Source organism: Molossus molossus, unplaced genomic scaffold, assembly GCF_014108415.1.
Source record: "Molossus molossus isolate mMolMol1 unplaced genomic scaffold, mMolMol1.p scaffold_m16_p_14, whole genome shotgun sequence".
NCBI classification, from domain to species: domain Eukaryota; kingdom Metazoa; phylum Chordata; class Mammalia; order Chiroptera; family Molossidae; genus Molossus; species Molossus molossus.
This window is the reverse complement of record NW_023425349.1, coordinates 58,449,649-58,474,531: the sequence shown is the minus strand read 5'-3', so window position 1 is coordinate 58,474,531 and position 24,883 is coordinate 58,449,649. Positions and strand designations below refer to the sequence as shown.

Here is a 24,883-nt window from a genome sequence, read left to right as displayed (position 1 = left end):
TCTTTCTTAGAGATAGATTAGTAAGTATTGAATAAAGTTTTAAATGCTTAAAAAGCACTGTGCGCATGTACAGACAGACTCACCATCTTCCTCCTCCACAGTGAGATTCTGGTTACAAGCTAAATATCCAGAAGTCAAGAGATTATAGAACTCTACCACACACTTATAAGATACATTTAGACATTAATTTAGACTTCTCTCTATAAATATACTTACAAAAACTATAAAAACAATTCCACTGGTTATTTTAAAATAGCACAAAATAAGACATAAAAACCATCTTGGGGAAAAAAAATTCCAACAAGACAGAAGAAGAGTACATAAAAGGCAAGGGTCCTAGCTTTATACACCTCAAATTCATTCCATTGGCCATAGCCATAATTAAATATGTATTCTTTCATTTCTTTTTCTATCTATTTACATATTTTTAAAGATTTTTTTTTAATCGTAGCTTCACACTATGCAAAGTACTCCTTAACTAGCTTTTCGAATTCTACTTAATATATTTTGGAGATCTTGTCACATCAGTTCATATAGATTTACCCCGATTGTTTTTAACAGCTGTAAAGTAGAGGTGTTCTAAAATTCTATTCCATGAACCCTCCAGTAACCATATTTTCACACCTGAAATGTGGAGGAGGGGTATGATAAATATCCTTGCTTAAAATTGTCCACAAGAATAATTTCTAGAATTGATCTATATCATAAATCTGATACTGTTTCCACAAAAAAATATATAAAAATATGTCACACATGTAAATAAACAAATACTGTGCAGTATAGTTTTGTTTTTGTCAAACTAACATTTAGAAGCAATTTGATTTTAAAACTCACTTGTATCTACAGTTATATACAATAACTATATAAAAATATGGAATGCCAATTTTTTAGAGACTCAAAGAGAAATCTTTAAAAACCAAAAGCTGGACCTAGACAGAAGGCAGATATACATCATATATCGATCTTCCCTCATTATATGATTCTTTATTTTATACCACAGTTAAAATCCCCAACTGAAAATACAAACTCAGTAAATAGCACATTTCCTTGAAGTTCAACCTTGCTTATCTTTGTTCAGTAATCCACACAACTCCAACGTTCTGCCTAGGCTTAAAACATAAGGTAAAAATGGCATAAAATGGGCTCATTGTGTCCTCCTTTCACTGAGCTATCAATTTCCTCTGAAGGTTTATTAATGAACAGCACAGTCACAAACACTCAAGCTGTCATCAGGCTCCTTGCTGCTAAATTTACTGAAGCGTATACTCTACTGTCTGCACTTCTCCACACACATAATTTGTCAAACCACAGATCCACAGATTGGAACTGGTCTTTAATAAGTCCTCCCACCCCACCCTGACACACACACACACACACACACACACACACACACACACACAAACTGTCCAATCCCAAACGGTTCATCATCCTTTGTTAAAAAGATAGCTTAGTGAGTGAATGAATATTTCGTCTATAGTTGCGTCTTGACTTTCTGTTGAATACCCATTTCCCTCTGTGCCCTAATACTATTTTCCCAAGACTGTAGTTGTCTCATCCTTTGCCTTCCCAGCTCTGGATCAAGTCAAGACACTTGGTTTCACAGTCACTGCCTCCAAGAATGACAGGCAGAGGAACACTTTCTCTTGATCCCTTGGATTATCATGATGGCATATCCTGCTCTGTGAAAATGAGTACAAAGAAAGCATCCATTCAAAAGAGGCAGGTCCAGAGGACAAAGATGGGCAAAGACACAATTAATGGACGATAGCTTCCCAAAAAAGAGACACAGCCTCAAGAAAGGTTTCATGGGAGACATAAGATACTTTCTACAAGCTCATTCAAAGACATCTTTTCATTGTAATCAATAGCCTATACAACATAAACCTGTTTAGTGAATAGAGAACAGTCCAGCCAAGCTGAAGCATAAGAGGATAAGAAGTTCGCTGAAAATGTAGGTTGAGAGCCCAGAAATAGTAAAGGCCTCCTTATTCAATTGTAGGAGAAAGGAGAAAGATGATCTTTATTCCCTGACATTATGAAGCAGACAGGGGTATATACTCCTACCTGGAACCTCTGCAGCTCCCACAAAGTATGACTCTCAATCCCATTTCCCTGTAGTTACTAGTGTGTAAGTCTTAAGACAAAGAGGACATCTACAACTTGCTGCCGGACCAGAGTGGAGAACTGGGAAGGCTATGCATTTTCCACAGTCATGCATAGAGGAAAAGAAGTCCGGTAGGTGCATAGTTGCAGCTAACAAGAAAGAGAAACAGAGGCTCAATCAGGGCCATAAGCAAACACTGACTTCTGTAAAAAAATAAAAATAAATAAAAAAAACACAAAAATACTTAGATCCAATTGAAAAGCAAACAAACTGGGAATGATATTTGTAGAAAACAGAGTCAAGGTCCATATCCTTAATTCATAATAATATTCATAATAAAATAATTTTAAATACTAAAATATAAATAGAAAAATATAGGCTATTAAAATTGTTCTAATTCCCTAGTGATTTAAAAAAAATTAAGGCCCTGGCCGGTTTGGCTCAGTGGTTAGAGCGTCGGCCTGCGGTCCCGAGAGACCCGAGTTCGGTTCCCGCTAAGGGCATGTACTCGGTTGCAGTTTGTCCCCGGCCCTGGTCGGTTGTGCGGGTGGCAACCACTCGATGTGTCCCTTTCACATCGATGTTTCTCTCTCTCTCTCTCTGTTCCTCTCTCTCCTCCCACTCTACCTGAACAAAAAGTGGAAAAATGTCCTCGGGTGAGGATAAAAATAAATAAAATAAAATAAAATAAAATTAAGCTTTTATTTATATTTATTTTTTAAAATACGTTTTTATTGATTTTTTTAGAGAGAAAGGAAGGGAGAAAGAGATAGAAGCTCCAATATAAGAGAGAAACATCAATTGGCTATTTCCTACATGCCCTCTCCTGGGGATTGAGCCCGAAACACAGGCATGTGCCCTGACAGGGAATTGAATCAGGACCTCTCAGTCCATGGGACGACACTCAATCCTCTGAGTCACAACAGCTGGGCAGATTAAGCTCTTTTTATTAAAAAAAAGAAAAATTGTTTTAATAACAATCTCAATATTGCCCAAAATTATTTTCATGTTACTTATGTGAGTAAAAATACTGAAAACAATCTGACAACATGCATCCAAATACTATTTGATTCAATAATTAGCTTTCTAAAATCATATCCCTTAAGAAAAAAGAAAGTTGGACAGTAATTTATGCATAAAGCTCTTTACTGCAGTATAATTTCTAATACTGAAATTTATAAACAACCTCCATAACGATAGAATAGTTAAATTGGGGTGCATTCATAGGATGAGATATTCAGCAATTCAAATAGAAAATATTTATAAACAATAGGATATAACAAGATATAAAATATATGTTTAATAATATTCCTTTTTTTTTTTTTTAAATACTGCCTGTCCAGCCAGTGTGGCTCAGTGGTTGAGAATCGACCCATGCACCAGGAGGTTGCCCGTTCAATAACCGGTCCGGACACATGCCCAGGTTGTAGGCCAGACCCCCAGTGGGGGACATGCAGAAGGTGGCTGATCAAGATCAATGTTTCAATCTCTCTCTCCTCCCTTCTTCTCTCTAAAATCAATAAAATAAAAATTAAAAAAATTTTTGGTCAGGGTTACTCAAACTAAATATTTTTTTTTACTTTTTTTTTGGAGAGAAAGAAAGATCAGCTGCCTCCCCCACAAGCCCCAACCTGGTACTGAACCTGCAACCTCGGTATGTGTCCTGGCCAGGAATCAAACCTGCCACCTTTCGGTGTACAGGACAATGCTCCAACCAACTGAGCCACACCGACCAGGGCCTCAAACTAAACATTTTAGGGCTTAGGATTCAGCATTAATTCTTAAGGCCAAAGTGTACACAGAACCAAAATTCAGAAAAACCTAACATTCTCTCTAATCAAATGTGAAATACTAAAGCATTAAATCACATTTTCTAATGATTATGACCATGTACCTAAATGGATGCTGTTTTAGAGACATAATCTAGACATTTCAGAATTTCACTGTTCAATGTCAAGTCACTCACTAGGGCCACTTAAGGGGGAAATGCGTAACAGAGAAGTTTCACATAGGAACTAAGCAGGGTTTGGAACACTGCTTTCTTAGTAATCTTTTCCCTCATCTACCCCTCAATCCCCTGCCAAGACAGCCTCCAACGTGTCCTTTTGTTGTTAATCCTCCCTGAGGATATTTTTCCATTGATTTTTAGATAGAGTGGAAGGGAGAGAAGGAAGAGGAGAGAAAGGGAGGAAAGAGAGAGAGAGAGATCAATGTGAAAGAGACACATCAATCGGTTGCCTCCCTCAGGACCCTGACCAATGCCGGGGATCAAACTTGCAACCCAGACATGCACCCTTGACCCTGAATCAAACCTGCAACCCTTAGGTCTGCAGGCTGACACTCCAACTACTGAGCCAAACTGGCCAGGGCTCCAATGTATGTCTTAAATTAATGCTGCATTTGTTGTTCTTCAACTCTATTCTAGCATTCTCCCGAAAACAGAAAAGTTTGCATTTAACTTTTTAAATATAGATGGTATATGTTCTTTGGTTGTTTGATTTTAAGAATAGCATAAAATTAAAAGGTATTTTAAGCACCATCTGCTCTCTTGCAACAATGGGCAATAATTTCCGGATTGTCTTACTTCATGTACGTGTTTTAAATCTAGAGTGCCCTTTATGATTATTGCAGTTAGTATTTTGTTATTTTATGTAACCCTCCTTGCTTATATGTATATTTAGAAACCAGGCTGGGTTTTTATCTCCCCTTTGTGCCATTCCTATTTCAACTTCCCATTATCATAGAACTGTTGAGAGAGTCATTTAGTTACTTTTTCCTACCATGCCTTCCAAATTCACTGGGATAATCCTTTATGGGACCAGAGAAATGCAATTTTAACAGAACTTATTAAAATGTATTTGACCAATCCTATTCTTAGGACACAGTTCCAAATGCTGTCATTCAGTAAAACAGAAACTCTGATGGCATTAACTATCTTCCAGTATTAACTGTGGTGGAATAAGCTGAGATGGCAGGTGCAGGCAGGGCCCGTCAACAAAGACAGAACTGGAGACGTGCAAGTGCACTAGGTCCCTGTAGCCATCTGCTCTGCACTAAGGGAATGAAAAGAGAGCAATGAACTAAGGCATTCATTTTCAAAGTCCTGATTTGTTAACAAGATCTGTGCAATGAACTCTTATGCACTACTGTGATTCTATCATGCCCTCAGAAAAAAGAGAAAGGAAAAAAAAAAAAAAACACTGCAAACCATCTGGCATACTCTATAAAGATAAGCTGGAAGATTTTCTAATAAACATTTATACTCTAAAAATGTTTTAGTTGCCATAAATACAAGATATAGTAAAAGAAAAGACATTGGAAAACAAAGTGTTCAATACTGATCATCTTTGTGTAGATACTTAAAAAGACAGACAGTCTGGCTGGTGTGGCTCAGTGGTTGAGCACTGACCCATGCACCAAGAGGTCACCAGTTCGATTCCTGGTCAGGACACATGCCCATGTTGTGGGCCTGATCCCCAGTGGGGGGCATGCAGGAGGTGGCCAATCGATGTTCTCTCTCATCAATGTTTCTCTCTCTCCTCTCACTTTCTCTCTCTCTAAAATCAATAAAGGAAATAATTTTTTTAAGATATAGACATATGCTGATATTTTTGAAGGGATACACAAGAGTTAACAGGTTTTATCTTTGAGGAAGAGATTGGGATGGGTGTCCTTAAATATTTTTTTGTACTCTAATTTTTTTAAATCACGAACATGTATTCATTTTTTTATTTTTATACATTTGAATAGCAGGTATTTGGGTAGTAATAGGAAAAGCCATAATGATTTCCTTTCCAAAAGTTTTCTGTAAAATTAAAAGTATTCTAGTACAATAATTTACTTAGTGATTCTGATATCATGGGGTGTTTTAATTATAATTCAATTTTTGCTGATAAAACTAACACTAGAACAATCATCTTTGTAAATGAACTTCTGTCTATATTTCTTATAACTTCCTAGGAGTGTAAGAAATGGGTCAAAGGGCGTGGAGATGTTGAGGGGTATTGACACATACTACCTTACCCACTTTACAGGATGCTTATGTCAATTATACTGCCACCAAAAGAAGTGCAGAGCACCCACTCTACCAACTACATTCTCATGTGCAATGGAACGTCCCTTTTATATTTACTAATACAATAAGGGAAAAAAATCCTTCACTATTACTTTGAATAATACTGAATAATTTTTCAATTTTATTTACCAGCAAGGAAAGAGGTTTGCAAGCTATTTCAATAATCATCAGAACAGTATAATTTTTTTTTAATTAATACTTAAAATTAAAGAACAAGCCCGGCCGGTGTGGCTCAATGGTTAAGCATCAACCCTTGCACCAAGAGGTCACCAGTTCAATTCCCGGTCAGGGCACATGCCCAGGTTGTGGGCCAAATCCCCAGTGGGGGGCACACAGGAGGCAGCCAATCATGTTCTCTGTCATCGATGTTTCCAGCTCTCTCTCCCTCTCCCTTCTTTTCTATCTAAAATAAATAAAGAAAAAAAAATCCAAAATATACATACCTGAGAACTGGAAATACTCTACCAATAATGAGTGAAAATTATCAGTATGATAATTAGTAAGTTTCTGGAAACTGCCTACTTTTTTATCTTAATTCAAATAAAATAATTAGTAAGTTTCTGGAAACTGCCTACTTTTTTATCTTAATTCAAATAAAAACCTCCAGGCAAGTAAAAGCAATGTGTGGACTAGAGTCAAACTTAGAAGGAACCTCTAACAACCATGATGGTTTTCTTTCCAAGAATTTACAACATATGGTCTTTCACACTCATCCTGGGGCCCAAGAGCCAGAGTATGTTTTTGAAGACAAAAGCATCAGCTCCTTCAAATTCCTCCTCTCAGCAATCTGGCCCACAGAACCCCAAACACTGTTAGTTGATATTTATTTTCATACTGCCCTCATTTTGGTAGAAAGTAAAAGTGAATGGATGTGAGAAATCAGTAGAAATATATAAATCAACCCACGTGCCCAGCCTGCTGCTAGCACGTATCCTGCAAATACTATCCCCACAGCCACTGCTCTCAGCACCCCAGGCCTGAACTCCACTGGCTCCCCAAGTTAGTTCAGGCAGTTCCCTGACTTAGAAATGACCCATGATGAATCACTCTTTTTAAATGTATTCAGTGGGAGAGGATGGTGCTAGGAGACTGCCCCAGCTACCACCCCATCCTCACCACAGCCTGGGGGGACACCAGTTAAAGCTCCCCTGCGGAAAAGGAAACTAGAGCTCACAGAGGCGGGTTACCCAAGTACCAAACAGACCCAGAATTCTAACACCCGCTGATGTGATTAGGTTGGGTTTTTGTTTACCTGCACTCAAATTAGCCATCAAAACACTTTTATTAAAGAAGGAAGAACTCGCCCTGGCCAGTTTGTCTCAGCGGTTAGAGCGTCGGCCTGCGGTCCAGAGAGACCCGGGTTCGGTTCCCGCTAAGGGCACGTACTTCGGTTGCAGTTTGTCCCCGGCCCTGGTTGGTCGTGCGGGTGGCAGCCACTCGATGTGTCCCTTCACGTCGATGTTTCTCTCTCTCTCTCCCTTCCTCTCTCTCCCTCCCACTCCATCTGTACAAAAAATGGAAAAATATCCTCGAGTGAGGATAAAAAAAAAAAAGAAGGAAGAACTCTGGAGATGGAGCAATGAACATTTGTATTTCTGATAAAATTATGAAAAATAAAACACTAGCATGCTTTCTCCAGACTTTAATTTTTAAACAGAACCTTTTCATGTCTCTGGTCTGGTGTTCAAAGCATAGACTTTAAGTTAGGTCTGATCCCCTTATAACCAAAGGTTGCAGATTTCAGCGCTTCCTTGTCCTCATCTAGAAAGAGCTGAGTGTCCCGTTACTCTCCTAGGGCAAGCTGGCATTTTCCTCTGTCTCCACCAATCCCACCCTCCCTTCTATTTCACCAGGATTGGCCCACTGAACTAATCCATCATCAGTGGGACGGAAACAGGAGTTCCCTTACACCAGACAGGCCCACCACTAAGCCAAGGTCTGTTATCTAAACTGGAGTTCTGAAAGAAAAATGCAGTGGAAACACAATCTTAATCCACCACACACCTACCTGGTCCCCACCACAACTCTTCAAGGCTGCTTACATATTTAATTTCATTTATTTTTCAGAACTATAAAGAAGCTATAATGTCCATTTTACAAATGGGAAAAGGGAAATTTAGACAGGTTAAGTACTTGCTCCAACAAATCAGAGTCGGGCTAACCCTGAACTTATACCCCTTCCACACTGCAAAACAATGCTTCCCTTACACAAGAGGAAATGAAGCTCAGCAGAATTACATGCAGCCGGAAAGAAATTCAAGACAAAGTATATTACTCTCCAGAGCGTCTGCTGCCTCCACCACCCTGTGTTGTCCCCCTCGAGTGCTTCTGACAGCAATCCTATGGCAATTACGGAACCTCAATAACTACTTGAGCTGTATTTCTAATTAAGCATTTTAAAGGGAGATGCAAGATATAATTAATTTAACAAAACAAACTTTGAGATTACACATGGAACATAAAGCATGCTAAATTTTTCTTCATTAATGTTTTCTAGCATTTTCCTAAAATATTAGAAAATAATAGCAATAATAGTGAATTATATGTATATACATATACAATCCTCATCCCTTGCTCCCAAAATACTGATATATCTGACTATAAAATAATTTCCCAACAATATTAAGATTTCATTTCTTCATATTTTAATAACATAACTCTAATTTGATAATTCCCTTACTTATTTATTCATTAGTCATACTGAAGTATGATAAAAATCAAAAAATCAAAATATAACAGTAAGAGACGTAAAATCATAAAAATTGCACTCAGCACTATAAGCAAGAAGGCATAAAAATATTGATATTGTCCTCACTTAAAGAAAGTACTTAGAAAAATACAATCTGATCAATACAAATGAAAGACAAAACCAATGCCTGGCAGAATAAGCTGCAAACACTAAATTTTACAGTGTCGCAAAGAATTAATCAGTGCTCTAAGCTGTTGTGTTGGAAATCCCCCCTTCAGAGTGTCCACATGTCCAGAAGACAATCTCACTTTGCCTTCCTCATTTTACAAAAAGGTAAAATATATTACTGGCCACAGTTTGCAGAGGATAAAAGTCCAGTAAATTAAAAATAATCAGCATTGTAATAGAGGACGAGAACTAAGCATTGCGCTTCTACACTACATCATATTTATTTAGGGGCTGCCTAACTGGGAACACCTTTCTTTGAATTGGCTAACACTGATCCTTCTCATTGCAAAGGGGTAGAACTACTGAAACAATAATTGAGATTAACCATGGGTTTCTTCACCCATTCTTTATTCCCTAAATATCAAAAACTATTCTGACATTACCTTCATCACTTTCATTGGCATTGGCACAGAGTATTCCACAGCCACAGCCCCTATGGGGAATTTCCAGGCTACGATTCTACCAAGCAATTTCTGGAAGAGTAGTGCTCATCTTTTCTATCACCTTGCTCAGAGCAGAAGGAGGATAGAGTATAGATACACAGATTAAAGTCTAATTATAGCCAGTGACCTCAGTGAAATCCCATTAAAACTTCCTTTTGATTCAAAGAGGTCATATTAAATGATTAAGTAAGCAAAACTCCCACACCAAGGCTTCAAATTGGGCATCTGCACATGTTGCTTCTGTTCCATCAGAAGAGAACAAAAAGGGAACCCGTCACCTTGGTTGACATGCCTTATTTTAGAAATCCTATTGCACACTTAGCTATTCTGCTGAGCACAGAAAATCTCTGTGTGGCTGGGCCAGGGGTCCAGAGCCCTCTTAAGGGATTTTCCCAAGTCCTCCTTTAACTAGTGCCTTCTCTTTAAATTACCATGGTGTATCAAAGACTACATATATATATTTTACCTCTCTTGAAAGATATATATATATATATATATATATATATATATATATCTTTCAAGAGAGGTGATGTTGAAGAGCAATTAAACAAACAATCAGATCAAGTGAAGTAAACTGCTAGCAAGAGGATCCATGTCCAGCAATAGGGGTGTCTATATTACAATCCAGCCCCAGTGGCCACAAAGTGCTCCTTACCTTACCTCCACCATGCTACCTTCTAAGCCATGTGTAGACATTTCCAACCACGGCTTTTGAATCAAGTGGAATAGGACCACTATATTAACATTATAGCCTCAGCAAGACAGAATTAATTTCCCAAATAAAATCAGCTTAGCCCTGGCCAGTTTGGCTCAGCGGTTAGAGCATCGGCCTGTGGTCCAGAGAGACCCAGGTTCAGTTCCCGCTAAGGGTGCATACCTCGGTTGCAGTTTGTCCCCGGCCCTGGTTGGTCGTGCGGATGGCAGCCACTCAATGTGTCCCTTCCATGTCGATGTTTCTCTCTCTCTCTCTTCCTTCTTTCCCTCCCACTCTATCTAAACAAAAAATGGAAGGATGTCCTCGGGTGAGGATAAAAAAAACAAAAAAAAATCAGCTTATTGGTGATAAAAGGAGAACTGTCTTTATTCAAATGATCCATGTTTTCTTTTTCTTACATGTCTAAAAACTTTCCAAATTGATTATTTCCTTTTCTGCAACGAAACCTTAGGCATCATCTGAGCTAATGTGCTGATTTAACTTTTGAAAATGGATTTTAGGTATGGAAAACTTTAGGTTCTCAGGATTTTTTATTTTTATTTTTTTAATTGAATTTAGAAAGAGAGGAAGAGAGAAAAAAAAAATCACGTGAGAGAAACATCAATCAATTGCCTTCTGCACTCAGGCAGAGGATAGAATCCACAACCTGGGTATGGGCCCTGACCAGTAATTGAACTGAGGACCTTTTGGTGCACAGGACAATGTTCATCCAACTAAGCCACTCTGGCCAGGGCTCAGAATATTTTTTAATGCGATGAATGCCCACATTACATTTATACATGAATTACATCTTTTTTAAAATATGTTTTTATTGATTTTTTTAAAGAGAGAGGAAGGGAGAGAAAAATAAAAACATCGATGTGAGAGAGAAACATCCTACTGTTTCTACTGGGTTACTGGGGATGAAGCCTGCAACCCCGGCATGTGCCCTGACCAGGAATCAAACCAGGACCTCTAGGTCCATGGGACAACACTCAGTACACTGAGCCACAACAGCCAGAGCATAAATTACATCTTTAATTTTGTTCTGTCTGTGAATGTTAGCTAAAATGTAAAAAAATAAAACATTATCTAAATGGGGAAAAATAATAAAAAGATAAGCAAGATTGTTTGAATCCTGGTTCTAATGCTTTTGACTAAATGACCTTGGGTAAGTCAATTAATCATTCAACAAACTATTTCTTAACCATCTACTATGTGCTGGGTAGAGAACACAGACATGAACTAATGACATTTTTTTAAGTCCCCCACTCTTAAAGACCTTTTGTTCAAATGGAAGGGATACGGACAAACAAAATAAATTACAGTATTATCCATGTCAGACAGTAATAAGAAGAAAAGTAAGCTTAAAGAAGATACAGGGTTGGGGCAGTGGGGCAGAAATAAAAGAAAGTTGTTTCCAGATATTTTAAACAGAGATAGTACTTACCTCTTTGATGATTTAGGTTCAGCTTTGATAGCCAAAGTACAGTACTATGTAATAACATTATTATATAAGAGATCAAGAGTTTATTTTATACTGTTTTTTCACATTGAAAAACAACAAGAAAAAAACTAGGAAGGGAATAAAAATAAGCAACAACAAAAAAAATTCCGAAAAGCAGTCACAAAATCCACTACACTGGACAAAGTTCATACTTACTTTAGAACTAGCTATATAGAGTACACTCATATCTTTAACATTCATGCTACTCTCTTACATTATATTATATCTTTACCAACACATTCCCTTCTTCCTCCATAAATAATAAAGGACACATTTACAGGATACCCATGAAACTTCCAGGTGCCCAAATACCTATTAATTATCACGGAACAGGGGCTATTAACAATATACTTGGAAATTATTACACAACTCCAACTTACAGACAGATAAGTTAATGATTTGGAAATCAAAATACCGTTTTAGTAGAAAAAGAAAATATGATGTTTAAGGACCTCAAACCAAAGAAACAAGGCTTACTTAATTTACTAAAGACCTGTGGGTCTCAATCCAAAGCATCCACCAGACTCACCAAGGGGGATTTTTTAAATGCAAATGGCTGTTTCCTCTCACCAGAGATTCTTATCCTATTGGTCTCAGTCAGGCCAGGAGTCCGTGCTTTTAAAGTTCTTCAGGGTTGAGAACAACTCCACTATGCAGAGACCACATCTGTTTGAAAATGCCAGTGACTGGCCATTTACTTAGCCAGCCTTCCTTATAGTTATGGTTGGCCATGAAATATAAAAAAAATTTCAGGTGGGCTTCAAGGAAAGATTTTCCTCCCAGACAGAGGGAGGTAGGTGAGCCATGTTCTTGCACTGTTTCCTTCCTTCTGGCCCTCGGAGGAAACAAGTCTAGAGTACGCACAGCTACAGTGGCAAGCCTGCTAAGGAGCACCCTCCCACGGAAGACTGTAAGACAGAAGGAGGAGAAGCACATGGAACCTCGTGGCCCTGCTGAGCAGCTGCACCAACCCTGGGACTGCCTAGATCTGAATCACTTGAGTGAAATAACAACCCCTACCAAAGCGATTTTCAACCTTTTTCAAATCATGAAACACATAAACTAATTACTAAAATTGTGCAGCACACCAAAAAATATATGTTTTGCTAGTCTGAAAAAAAAGGTCTAATTTTGATTCATTCACTCACACAGCTATTGTTGTGTTGGCTGTTGTCATTTTTTTTATTTGACAATCTAAGGGAAAAGAGATCAGTGCCCCTGACTAAATAGTCAGGTATTGCAAGTTTTAAAAATTCTTGCAGCACACGGTTCAAATCACTGCCCTACTAGATAAACCACTGTTTGTCATCTCAGTGGTAGCTACAAGGGGATTGAAGTGCAGTCAACTGTGTGAGAAAAAAGCAGAAGCTGTGGGCAACCAGGGCATCTAGCTGCTATATAAACTCTAGGGTGCCCAGAGCCCAAATGATTCTCCCTTTATTCCCTCCAAGGTTGGCCAACCTGCTTCCTTCAAATATTGCCAAGTGTTCTTTCTACTACCTCCTAAATTCTAGATCACTAATGGCCGAAACACACATTCCCAACTTCTTCCCTCCTCTCCAAATACATATCTAGGACAAAGCCTATATGTAAAATTTTACTACGTGTTTACTATTATAAAAAGGGCAAAAAGATAATGGTAAAAAAAAAAAAAAAAAAAAAAAATTCCAAAGCTTCAAAACTACTGCAATAAAACTGGTCCCTGATAATCATAAAAACATAGAAGGTGGGGCAAAAATGCATTTATAGTTGTGAGTATGCAAAACACAGAGTTTATTCTTGTGTTATTGTTCAGTCCTAAATTATTATTTATTGATTATTGTATATTTTCCTTAAGAACTGTAAACCTCCTTTTTCCCCACCCTGTATGTTAAGGTAGGTGCATCCTCAACTTTGTTCTGATTCTCTACACACATCCTTTTGTCCAGACTGAAGCCTCAGAATCCCTCTCACTCCACAAAATGAGGGAGGGAGTAGAGAACCTCTGTGGGGGTTTTTCCCACTCAACCAAAGAGCAAGGTCAAAGCCTAAGAGGTAATGATAATTGCTCTATGGGCTAAAAAAGAATTCATATATAGATTGTTCAACAGAGCAGAAGACAAAATAGGTATTATCGGCTTTAAGAAACCAAATAGAAACAGATACCAGAAAGAATGTGGGGCCACCTAGTGTAATGTACATCTTACCTGGGGCAGGATCATTCTAAATCTTCAAGAATCTTAAAAGTGATCCCACAAATCACATACTTGGCTAGTGCCTATTCATTACCCCATCCAGGAAATACATGGCGCTGGGAACCAACCATCTGCCTCCAAGCCCAGACTCAATGAGTATGCATTATCCCAACTCTCCCAGTTGGAGAAGCAAGGCAGGTAGGAGAGAAGGCATCTGATTATCTCTGAGATAGCATGAGCAACATACATAAAGTGCCCTGGACAAGGCCTGGCACATCATGAACAAGCAATGGCAGATACTATTATTCTCAAACTATATGAAAGTAAAATGGCTTAAAGACAAATTAATTTTTCTCAAGAGTGTGTAAGTTATTCAAAAAGCCAATTTACTTTTTCTTAAGGTAATAACGTACATTAAAGCCTCAATACAGATATTACCTTGATTTCAGGTTAGAACTAACTGTCAGTGTCATGAACCGTACACCCACTTCTATTTACATCCTACAGTCCAGCCAAATTTAAATTAGTAATTAATGAAATCAGGCTCCCTTGCTCTGAGCCCCAGATGTCTCTCTTGCAGACATTATATGTGCTAATCAACTGGCTTTCTAATCCATTACTGGAAGTCTCCGATTTTCTGAAGCCCACAATTCAAAACTTTATCAGAGTAAAATAGGGACAAATGTGAATATTTTCTGTCTAAATACCTCTTCCAGATATGTAAATACTAACTCCCCAGCTGAAATGCAAGTTCCTAAGGACATGAGTTCTTATGCTTCCTTTTTTCTACATATTTTCTCTTCTTTCCTTGAAGCTCTGTAAAAAAGGCACCACCGAGCCATTCATCACTACTGTTGTACTGTCCACCAGGCCTCCGGAAATAGAAAGAAAGTAGAGGTAAAGAGAGAAAATGCACAATATAAAATCCTCATGGCTCACAAAGTTTATATTATATATGCATTATCAGACACTTAAAATCAGAATGCCAAGAACTGTTAAATGAGCAATGTGTAAAATAGTCTACATTTTCTTTCCTTCACACGCCACAAGAATAGAGAAATATCACTCTATTACTATTTTGTGACCTAAAGCATACTAAAATATAAGCTAGTGACTCACCATTAAAATGATTCCTGATTATTTTAATAAATAGTGCCCAAGATTAAAGGTTTTTGGGAAGGATGTTACCTGATTTAAGAAAAACCAAATTTAATTTTACAGACAGATTGAAATATAAAATACAGTGAATGAATCCATATTGTGCTTTTTGTATGAGAGACAATCTAATAGTTGAAATCCCTTCCAGATGAAAGGGAAATCAATTTAAAAATTCTATCATCTCTTTTTTAAACTTGTTCAAACGTTTGAGGATTCAAATGTCAGGATGCTTTAAAAGTGGATAGTGAAGTAACGCTCCTGGAGTTTATAAGAGAACATTCCCAGCTCTGCAGTGTAATTTTTCAACTTTCTGGCATATCATAATAATAGAGTATCACTTAAAATAAAATTAATGAAAAATAAGAGATATTGTTTTGGAGTCACCAACTATTACCTCTCCTTCCAAGAAGATAACATTATTTATCATGCTGTAGATAAGTCTCTCACACTACACACACTGTCATAAATACACTATTTCTGATGGTGTAGGCTAGATATGACTGTCCCCAAGACAATGATTCTTTTTTACTCAAGAAAATCAGTACAGTAAATAACTTTTCTTCCCTTTGAGACAATCACAGTGCTTGAGGCTGCTGCAACACAAAAACAAAATATCTTCACAAATGTCTCCAAATAGTCAAGCTGAAAATCTAAGCCAAAGTTTCATTTAACAGCCTGTCAGTTTTTTGATGTGAAGCTAATGAATGCAGTGGCAAACAAATCCATCAAACCTAACATCAAAACAACTGCACTTCATCCCACCAAACGGAAAAATGAAATACAACCTGCAGGCCAGCTCTCTGATCCGACCCCGCCAGGAAGCAGCCCTGTGCGTGCCACCACAGCTGCCACACAGGAGTAATCAGAACTCCCTCCACTGCCCCGCAAACGGAAAGCATGCACCTTGAGTATGCACCATTGTCTAATTTCAATTGTTAAGCTATGTTACATATTTTTAAATCTCTACTAGAAAAAAACATAGATAGCATTTCACTCTAGATTACGGATGTTCAAAGCTATAAAAATGCTTAAAATAAATAACTAGATAGCTTGTTCCACTCATACTACAACTTTACAAGTGGAGGTTTATTAAAAGCCCTCTGCTCTTTCTGAAATTGCTCTCCTTCGCACACACATGAGCACAATCCCTGCGGCGGAGGAGGATCTCACTGAGCACTCACCAAAGTCGGACTCTGCCTAAATCAGTAGGCAACTGGCCACGTGGCTACTCAGAACATGCCCCTCAATGTTTTACAGTGAAAATCTTACCTCTGATTAATGAAATGGGGGAAATTACATAACTGCCTTGTTAAGTAAGTGTGTCCCCTTACGACAGGCCTTCTGTTCTGTAGTATCATGCAGGATTTGCTATGCTATAGTTTGCAGGTCAAGGCAAAAGAGAGCTGAATGGTCCTCACTGAGGAGAGAAAGAGAGGAACAAGAGGAATAGTAAGGGCCTGGGGCATCAGCAGAAATTTTTAGAAACAGGGATAGTCAAATTAGGTTGGTATCACGGCTATGAGGTCAATGTCTCCTCATGCCCACCTCTGCCCATTTTCCAGGGTTCTTCTCCGCAGTCTCAGCACAAAAACAGCCTTCTGTAGACAAGGCGATTTGGGTAGATATCATTTTTAAAAAGGGGGAAAGGGGCTACTAGAATTAAGTGCTAAAAAACAGAATATACCAAAAGGCAGTGAAATATTCACATTATTGTTGTTGTTGTTGTTGTTGTTGTTATTTAGTTACATCCAGGAATTTGCTGAAATTTAGAAAATGGCTATTTGGGCGTAGCACAAATATTGGAAAGGGAGTTGCAGTCAATGTTAGTCTTTTTTTTAACAAATACCAATAGGTCAGTAATACCTTCAAAAGAAACCCACAGAAATCCCTTTTCCCATCCTTCTCCAGAGACGCCACCAGAAGGCAAGCAGCCAAGGACAAAGGAAGCAGGTCTTGATCCCTTGCCAGCACCAGCTCTGCTCTCAGTTCTTTGCTCTCATCAAACAAGTCATCCTCCAAGTGAGGAGTTCACAGAAACATGCATGGTGCCCGGCACACAGCAGACAAACACTCTCTGAATCAATGGAGCTTTGTTCAACAGCAGCCACCTGGATGAGCTGAAAAGGTCCTATTAACCAAGTCTGCTGGCTGTCAAGCAGAGACCACCAATATATCAGTGAGCCTGGGCTATCTTTTCAAAACCTAGTGTTTTTTTTTTAATAAAAAATAGACTTCTGTAACAACTCTTTTCTACGTCATGAAATCAGAAATGCTAGTTTGTAATATATGAAATATCATCAGTGGATATCCCACATTAATTAATTAATTAATGCTGCACTACAAACAGATACTTTTAGATGCTTTTATATACTCAAATCAAATATGTGACAGGTAAAGCAGATGTCATCCCCCAGTGCTTAAACTATGAAAAAGTATGCCATTACTTTTTAAATTATCCCTCTCAAATGCATAATGCATCACTGCTTGTGATAACTTATTATTTTTAAATAGTTGTCCTTTTTAATAAACTGAAGAAGGCAAAGAATTAAGACAAAGTAATAAATTTGATCATCTTCTAAGCTTAAAGTCCATTAATTAATTCATAATTAATCTACTATACATTACATTTTTCCCCAGCAAACACAAAAACTACTGCCCAATTCACTAATTTCCCAACATTAAAATCTACTCGTGTGTCTACACACAGTGTGTGCACACACACTCACTGAGCAATTTAAGAAGGTTGCCTAAAGAAAAAGACCCAGAAATCAATAAAAATATATATCAAAAAAATGATGAGACACCAAAATTTACACCCAAGGGGGAAAAAAATGTCATCACAGCACACTATAATGTAAGAGAACTTATTAACTGAAAATAGCCAAGGAAACATTAATATTGAGGAATATAATTTAAGAAAGTATAAGTGGATTTTAGTGAAAAATTTTAAATTGTATCCATTACAGGTTTAATTTCCTGTTTTTAAGCAAAATAACTAAAATTAGTTATGAGTCAAAGTAGATTCTTAGTATGTCACCATGTCAGTTATTCACGGGAACTCTTGTGGTAGGCAGAATGCCTAGATATCCATGTCTGAATCCCTGCATTCTGCAAATATGTTATTTTACATGACAAAAAGAACTTTGTCGATTACTTGCTCTGCAATATAGGGAACCATGGGCAAGAATCTGAGAGAGGCCTCTAGGAGCAAAGACCCAGTTGACAAGCAAGAAGGAAAGAGGAACTCAGTCCTACAACTGCAAGGAACGGAATTCAGCAGACAACCTGATAGCAAGGAAATGATTCTTCACCAGCCTCTAGGAAGAAATGCAGCCTTGCAAGCACCTTGATTTTGCTTGGTGAGAACAAGGTCAGACCTATAACCTACAGAACTATGAGATAGTAAATGGGTATTGTTTTAAATTATTAATTGAAAAAGAGTACATTCTCAGAGTAGCACCACCTCACCAAAAATAAGAGACGATGGAGACAACACCTAAAAACATGCAATTACAACAATTTTAAATTGGCTGGCCAAACTGCCATTATAACCATTGACATTTTATACCTAGTAAAATACCCAGAATCAAGACAGTCACATCCCTTGACTAAATTGAATGTCAGTTAACACAGCACTGAGTGCTTATAAACATACCTGGGTTTTTTTTACCCTTACAACAAATCTATGGGGTAGAGAGGTGTTTCTATTTTATATATGAAGAAACAAAAATAATAAATGACTTTCCTAATGTTACATGGCTAAGTAGAAGGAAAGTTGGGCCTCAGATCCCTGCCTCCTCTACCACAGTGCACTGCTTCTTAACAATTCCACAATTTTAGGTTCCAAGAGCTGGGATTTCATAAAGGTTCACTATTGAACTCTCTAACTTGGTCACACTCCACTCCACATGCACACGTAAATGTGGACACACCCAGCATATTTTAGCTTTTGGGAGAAGCTATTTTGGTCAATACCTTGAGCCATATCTGAAACATGTAGTAAACAAACACCAACTAGTTTTTCTGGTGACTGAACAGCTGTGAGAGCTGACTTACTAATTCAATGACTAAAGATGCAAACTATAAAATAGCATACCTTGTTCTAATCTGGAGACTATGATACTGTTTCAATGTAGATACTAGCACTACATTTCTGCAAAAACACTGCAGTAGCTGGCTAAGGTACATACATACTGAGTTTTATAATTGTTTTTATTAGGTTTATTGAATAAGGAAGAATACATAATAAGAAGAAAGAGTTCAGTTCTGTTCCTTTCGAAATTACCCCTCATAAATAGAAATTACTCAGAACAGAAAAGTCTTCTAATAGCAGGAACTTTCTTTTATGTGATGAATTCATTCAAATGCTTCATGAGCTGCCAAAGGGCTATACTTTTATTTAAATATATTATGCAATTTTCTAAATACACATATAAATTAAACCTAGAGTTATCTTTGCTGAATGTATCTGTATCCAAGTTCACCCGATGGTTCTGCATGCAAGTTTTATCAATGTAGAATGAATAATACTCACCTGTACCATGCAGTGGCCAAATAAGGACACATAAGTTGTTAAGTATCATTTTCCACTAAATCTATGTCAATTTTACATACTCTGTAAAACACACAGTTTCATTAAGAAGCTACCCTCTGCCAGCCTGCACCTTTGCCTTAAAAGCCACAGGAAAGAAAGCAACCTAATAGAAGTCACCATAACTTTGAAGGTGTCCTCCAGTTAATGCCGCAGGGGGAAATTAATTAAATTTAATAGAAGTTGTTGCTTGTGAATGAAACTACTCAGTATGTGAAACTAAATTAAATATACTGGGCAGAAGATGCAAAATTTTATTCCAAATTTAACAAGAAGATACATTTCTTGTTCTACATTATTACTTTCAAAAATTCATTTCTACATTAAGGGAAGTTTTAATCATCTCTTCTTACCATTCTCCCTCAACTTGTTATTATAGTTTTATCAGACACTTTCTTCTGCAAATAGCTGTTTTCTAAGCCATGGACTGACCTCTAACATGGAGACATTTCAGTCATGGAACCACAGGGAGCCACCACAAAATCTCACCAAAAAAACAAGTGGTGGCATTAAGACAGAATGCAAACATCGGTTGCATAAAATTACCTCTCAAGGTAAATTGCTCCACATTAATTTCAAAACAGAAAAATGTAGCTACAAATGGTAATACAGCCTATGTAAAATAAATATATCTAGTCTGAAATAAATTACCATGGTGAGAGGTACACAATGTCAACGAGGAAAAAAATAAATGCTGCATATGATCTTAGCTTTCCCACTACACTAACCAGAATACACATTTAATTTATGCTTTATTTTTGAGGCATAACTTACCAATTTAGCAACCTTCCCATAGTCAATCCATCTGACAGTAGCAAAATTTGTAGATTCTGCACAGTTGAAACCATGATTAAAACCAGCATGGTAGCCATATGGGAAAGTAATCATAAATTCTCCAGCCTCCTGGGTGATCTGCAGGGTAGAAAACATATAATATTTTCCAATTATAAGACTTCTCAAATTGTGAGTACAATTAAAATATATTTCCTATAAAAAAGTAAAGAGCCCTGGCCGGTTTGGCTCAGCGGTTAGAGCGTCGGCCTGTGGTCCTGAGAGACCCGGGTTCGGTTCCCGCTAAGGGCACGTACTTCGGTTGCAGTTTGTCCCCGGCCCTGGTCGGTCGTGCGGGTGGCAGCCACTCGATGTGTCCCTTCACATCGATGTTTCTCTCTCTCTCTCTGTTCCTCTCTCTCTCTCCCACTCTATCTGAACAAAAAATAGAAAAATGTCCTCGGGTGAGGATAAAAAAAAAAAAAAAAAGTAAAGAAAAAATGCCATGACATCAGAGTTAAACCAATATAAAAGAAGTGTCCCCCAAGCCCTTAAGCCTTTTCTAAACAGGATATGACCTCCTGACAATGTAATTCAATTATTCAATCCATAATAAGATACCATATTTTATATAAAAAAGTCTTCAACTTATTCTAATAAATTTGTTCATATTATCAATCAGTGTATATATTTTAATATTTTTTAATTTTGCATTGCTAGAATTATATTAGGACATATCATAATTGACATTTTTCAAGTTAGAGCTGCAAAAACGTTGATAGTACATGCTGAACAAGTTTATTATGAATTTCTATTGCTAAAGAGTTGTGGTATTCACCAAATTATTCTTTTTTTTTTTTTTTTTTATCCTCACCGGAGGACATTTTTCCATTTTTTGCTCAGGTAGAGTGGGAGGGAGAGAGAGGAACAGAGAGAGAGAAAGAAACATCGACGTGAAAGGGACACATCGAGTGGCTGCCACCCGCACAACCGACCAGGGCCGGGGACAAACTGCAACCGAGGCACGCGCCCTTAGCGGGAACCAAACCCGGGTCTCTCAGGACCGCAGGCCAACACTCTAACCGCTGAGCCAAACCGGCCAGGGCCCAAATTATTCTTTCATAATACTTAGGAAACAGTCAATGAACTATATTTCACTAACAGTAAAATTTCTATCAAAGAATTATTCAAATAAATGTATATATGTATGCATGTGTGATAGATGCATTTTTAAATGTAATTAAAATAATAGGTAAACCAATCAGAACTAAAAAGCAAAGATGAAAATGTATTTATTGGCCCTGGCCGGTTTGGCTCAGCGGTTAGAGCGTCGACCTGTGGTCCAGAGAGACCCGGGTTTGGTTCCCGCTAAGGGCACGTACCTCAGTTGTAGTTTGTCCCTGGCCCTGGTTGGTCGTGAGAGTGGCAGCCACTCGATGTGTCCCTTTCACGTCGATGTTTCTCTCTCTCTCTCTGTTCCTCTCTCTCCCTCCCACTGTATCTGAACAAAAAATGAAAAAATGTCCTCGGGTGAGGATAAAAAAAAAATTATTTATTGGATGGATGTGGAAGAGTGCATAGAGGAGATAAACAGTGATGAAAAAAATTAAAAGTACAAAAAATGTACTTATTCTATTTTTATTTTTGAAATTAAAAAAAAAAAATCTGTATTTTTGCCCTGGCCAGTATGGCTCAGTTAGTTGAGCGTCGTCCCATGCACAGAGAAGTCACTGGTTCGATTCCCCATCAGGGCACATGCCCGGGTTGCAGACTCAATCCCAAGTAGGGGGTGTGCAGGAGGCAAGGGACTGATGTTGTATTCTCTCTCTCTCTCTCTCTCTCTCTCTCTCTCTCTCAAATCAATATTTTTTAATTTGTATTTTTATAATCACCAAAGTACACAAAATACACCATGATCTACAGAAAAATATTAAATTTTTCAGTGTTGTTTTGTGAGTGTATGTGTGTGTCTGTGTGTTTTGTCTACCCTATACTAGATTTTCAAATTTATTACTCACTGGTTCATCTGTCACCATGGTTCATTTCAGTCCTAAAATGTTGAGAAATGAATCTGTGGGTATGTATGTGTGTGTAAACATACAGGAGACACACTGTATAAAGGTATATACACGGCAATTCCCTTGCCAGTTTAGGAATGCTAAAATGTTGTGTGGGAGTATTTTATTTCCCAACAGTTCTGAAATTTAGTACATCATCCCCTCCCCACCATGATACCCCAGCAGGTGTCCTATTGCTGTGTGCAGCAACTCAGCTGCCACCTGGCACGCATACAATGGCTTGTCAGTGTTTAACACGGTCTAGTCCCATCATTCTGAGCCACATGAGAACAAAGCTTGATTCTCTTCCTTTCCTGATCTCACTGAATCTCATTACTTATAAATGTGCTTGGGAACTAGGCACTTCTCTAGTGACAAGAAGAAAACTCACCCTGTCAACTGTTTCTAGCCCTATAAAGGCCGGGGAATAGGGAAGGACTGCTGTGACTGGAAAAAGGAAACGACTGTCACTGCTCCACAACATCCCACCTGCAGCCCTTCTCTATCTAGAAAACCCTGCTCTTGCTATGCTGAAGAAGAGCATCTGTTCCCATTGGATGGGACTCTAAATTTATGCCTTTGTAAAATTTCTAGAAAAATGTCAGTCCTGGTTAGGCAAAATATAAGGCCAATTTACTGCCTCTATATAATAAACTAATTTTTTTTAAGTATAGGGGGAAAAAAGAATGAGTTCCTTTTTTTATATAAAACTAAACAGGCATCACAATTCCATATCACAGAACAAGTCAGAAAGGGTAATGCGCATAATCTAAACATAGACATTACCTATTTGTTAAATATATATATGTATGACTATGTACAAATGCACTGAAAGAAGAAGGGAAGAAATGCTCCTCCAACTGTGAAATAATTGCCTAAGAAAGCGGACTGAATTGAGGAGGAAAAGTGCCTTACTATACAACATATACTACGCAAAGCCCTTCATATATAGATCAGTGATTTTCACTGTGTGCCACAAAAGTTTTAAAACATGGAATACCTAATATTTAGTCAGGAGCACTGACCTCTTTCCCCTTAGATTGTCAAATAAAAAATGATAGCAGCAACACAATAGCCGTCTGGTGTGAATGAATCAAAATTAAACTTTTTTTTTGTCAGATAGGCAAAAAATATGTTTTTTGGTGTGCCACAGAATTTTAATAATTAGTTTACGTGTACTATGAGATGAAAAAAGTAGAAAATCGCTCATACAGATTATCTCTTTTTATCCTCATACTAGCCCTATTAAGTAGGTACTATTATTATCTCATTTTCCAGATGAAGAAAATGAGGCTCAGAAAAACTATGTAATTTATCCAAGAGACAGAATTAGACTAAATTAGGAAAGTTTAATTCCAGCCCTGACCAGTTTGGCTCAGCAGTTACAACTTCAGCCCCCAAACCAAAAGGATTGAGGATTCGATTCTTGGTCAAGGGCACATACCTGGGTTACAGGTTTGAATCCCGGCCCCAGCTGGGGTTGTGCGAGAGGCAACCAATCGATGTGTTTCTCTCACATCGATTTTTCTCTCTCTCCCCCTCCTTGCCTTACATCCTATCTAAAAATCAATGAAAAATATCCTCGGGAGAGGATTAGCCAAAAAAAAAAATAGTTTAATTCCAAAGCCTGTGCTACTCTGTCCCATGCTACATTATCACCATCAGAGAATGGGTTCCTTGAGGAGTACAGAATCATGCGTCACACACCACTCATCATCAAGGCAAAAGAGGAAGTAGTAGTACTTCATAGGAAAAACTAAAATTGTCAATCAGCCCTCTTGTTACCGGAGTCTCACCATCTGAGGATGAACAATCGTCCCGTCACTTCCCACAAAAGTCAGAAAATGCCCCATCCTCAAAAGAGCAGATAAGGGTCTGGTGCACCTAGTGATGTACCAAGTAGTACTTGGAGAACCACAGCCTAGAAAGGGGTGCAGGGCACCTACCTCCTTTCCCCAAAGATTGGAAAGGACCTATAAGCTCCAAAGATCTCCATCCTGGAAAAATGAACCAACCCCTCAGTCCTACTACTTCACATACCCCCTCTCCAAAGAACAGCTTAATCAATACCTATCTAGCACCAGGCCTAAGCTCACTGAGGTTTTTCTGTCTTGGGGGACTCTGGTCCACTCCTCTACTTGCTAATATTCCAACATAAATAAAAGTGCCCAATCAAGCTTATCCCAACCACCTAAAAGAAATATTCACTGATGAATGTGTCCAAGGCCGAAAAGCCGCTGTCCAGAGGTGTCTGCAAGTAAGACAAAGCCCTAAAGCGACAGTGTCCCCTCTGGGGGACACAGCCTCTGACCACTATGCCTGCAACAGTGCTACAGCCCATCGCCAACCCCTCTCTACATCATGGACATTCCCACAGTGCACATCTCAGAGC

The 24,883-nt window shown here is 38.1% G+C and overlaps 1 protein-coding gene across 19 annotated transcripts in view; it reads right to left on the bottom strand.

Moving 5' to 3' along the window:
- Positions 1-24,883, bottom strand: part of KDM4C (lysine demethylase 4C) — a 444,842-nt gene that overhangs the window by 287,331 nt on the left and 132,628 nt on the right. For 17 of the 19 annotated variants that reach the window (XR_004959515.1, XR_004959514.1, XR_004959516.1 and 14 more), the window contains one exon: positions 20,438-20,575. Coding sequence is in view for 13 of the 19 variants with exons in the window: in XM_036261620.1 (XP_036117513.1) it covers positions 20,438-20,575 (138 nt within the window). In the remaining 6 variants the exon portion in view is untranslated. Of the gene's footprint in view, positions 1-15,070; positions 15,103-16,341; positions 16,490-20,437; positions 20,576-24,883 lie in introns of those variants that run through there. The other 2 variants (XR_004959517.1, XM_036261626.1) reach the window with 2 other exon arrangements.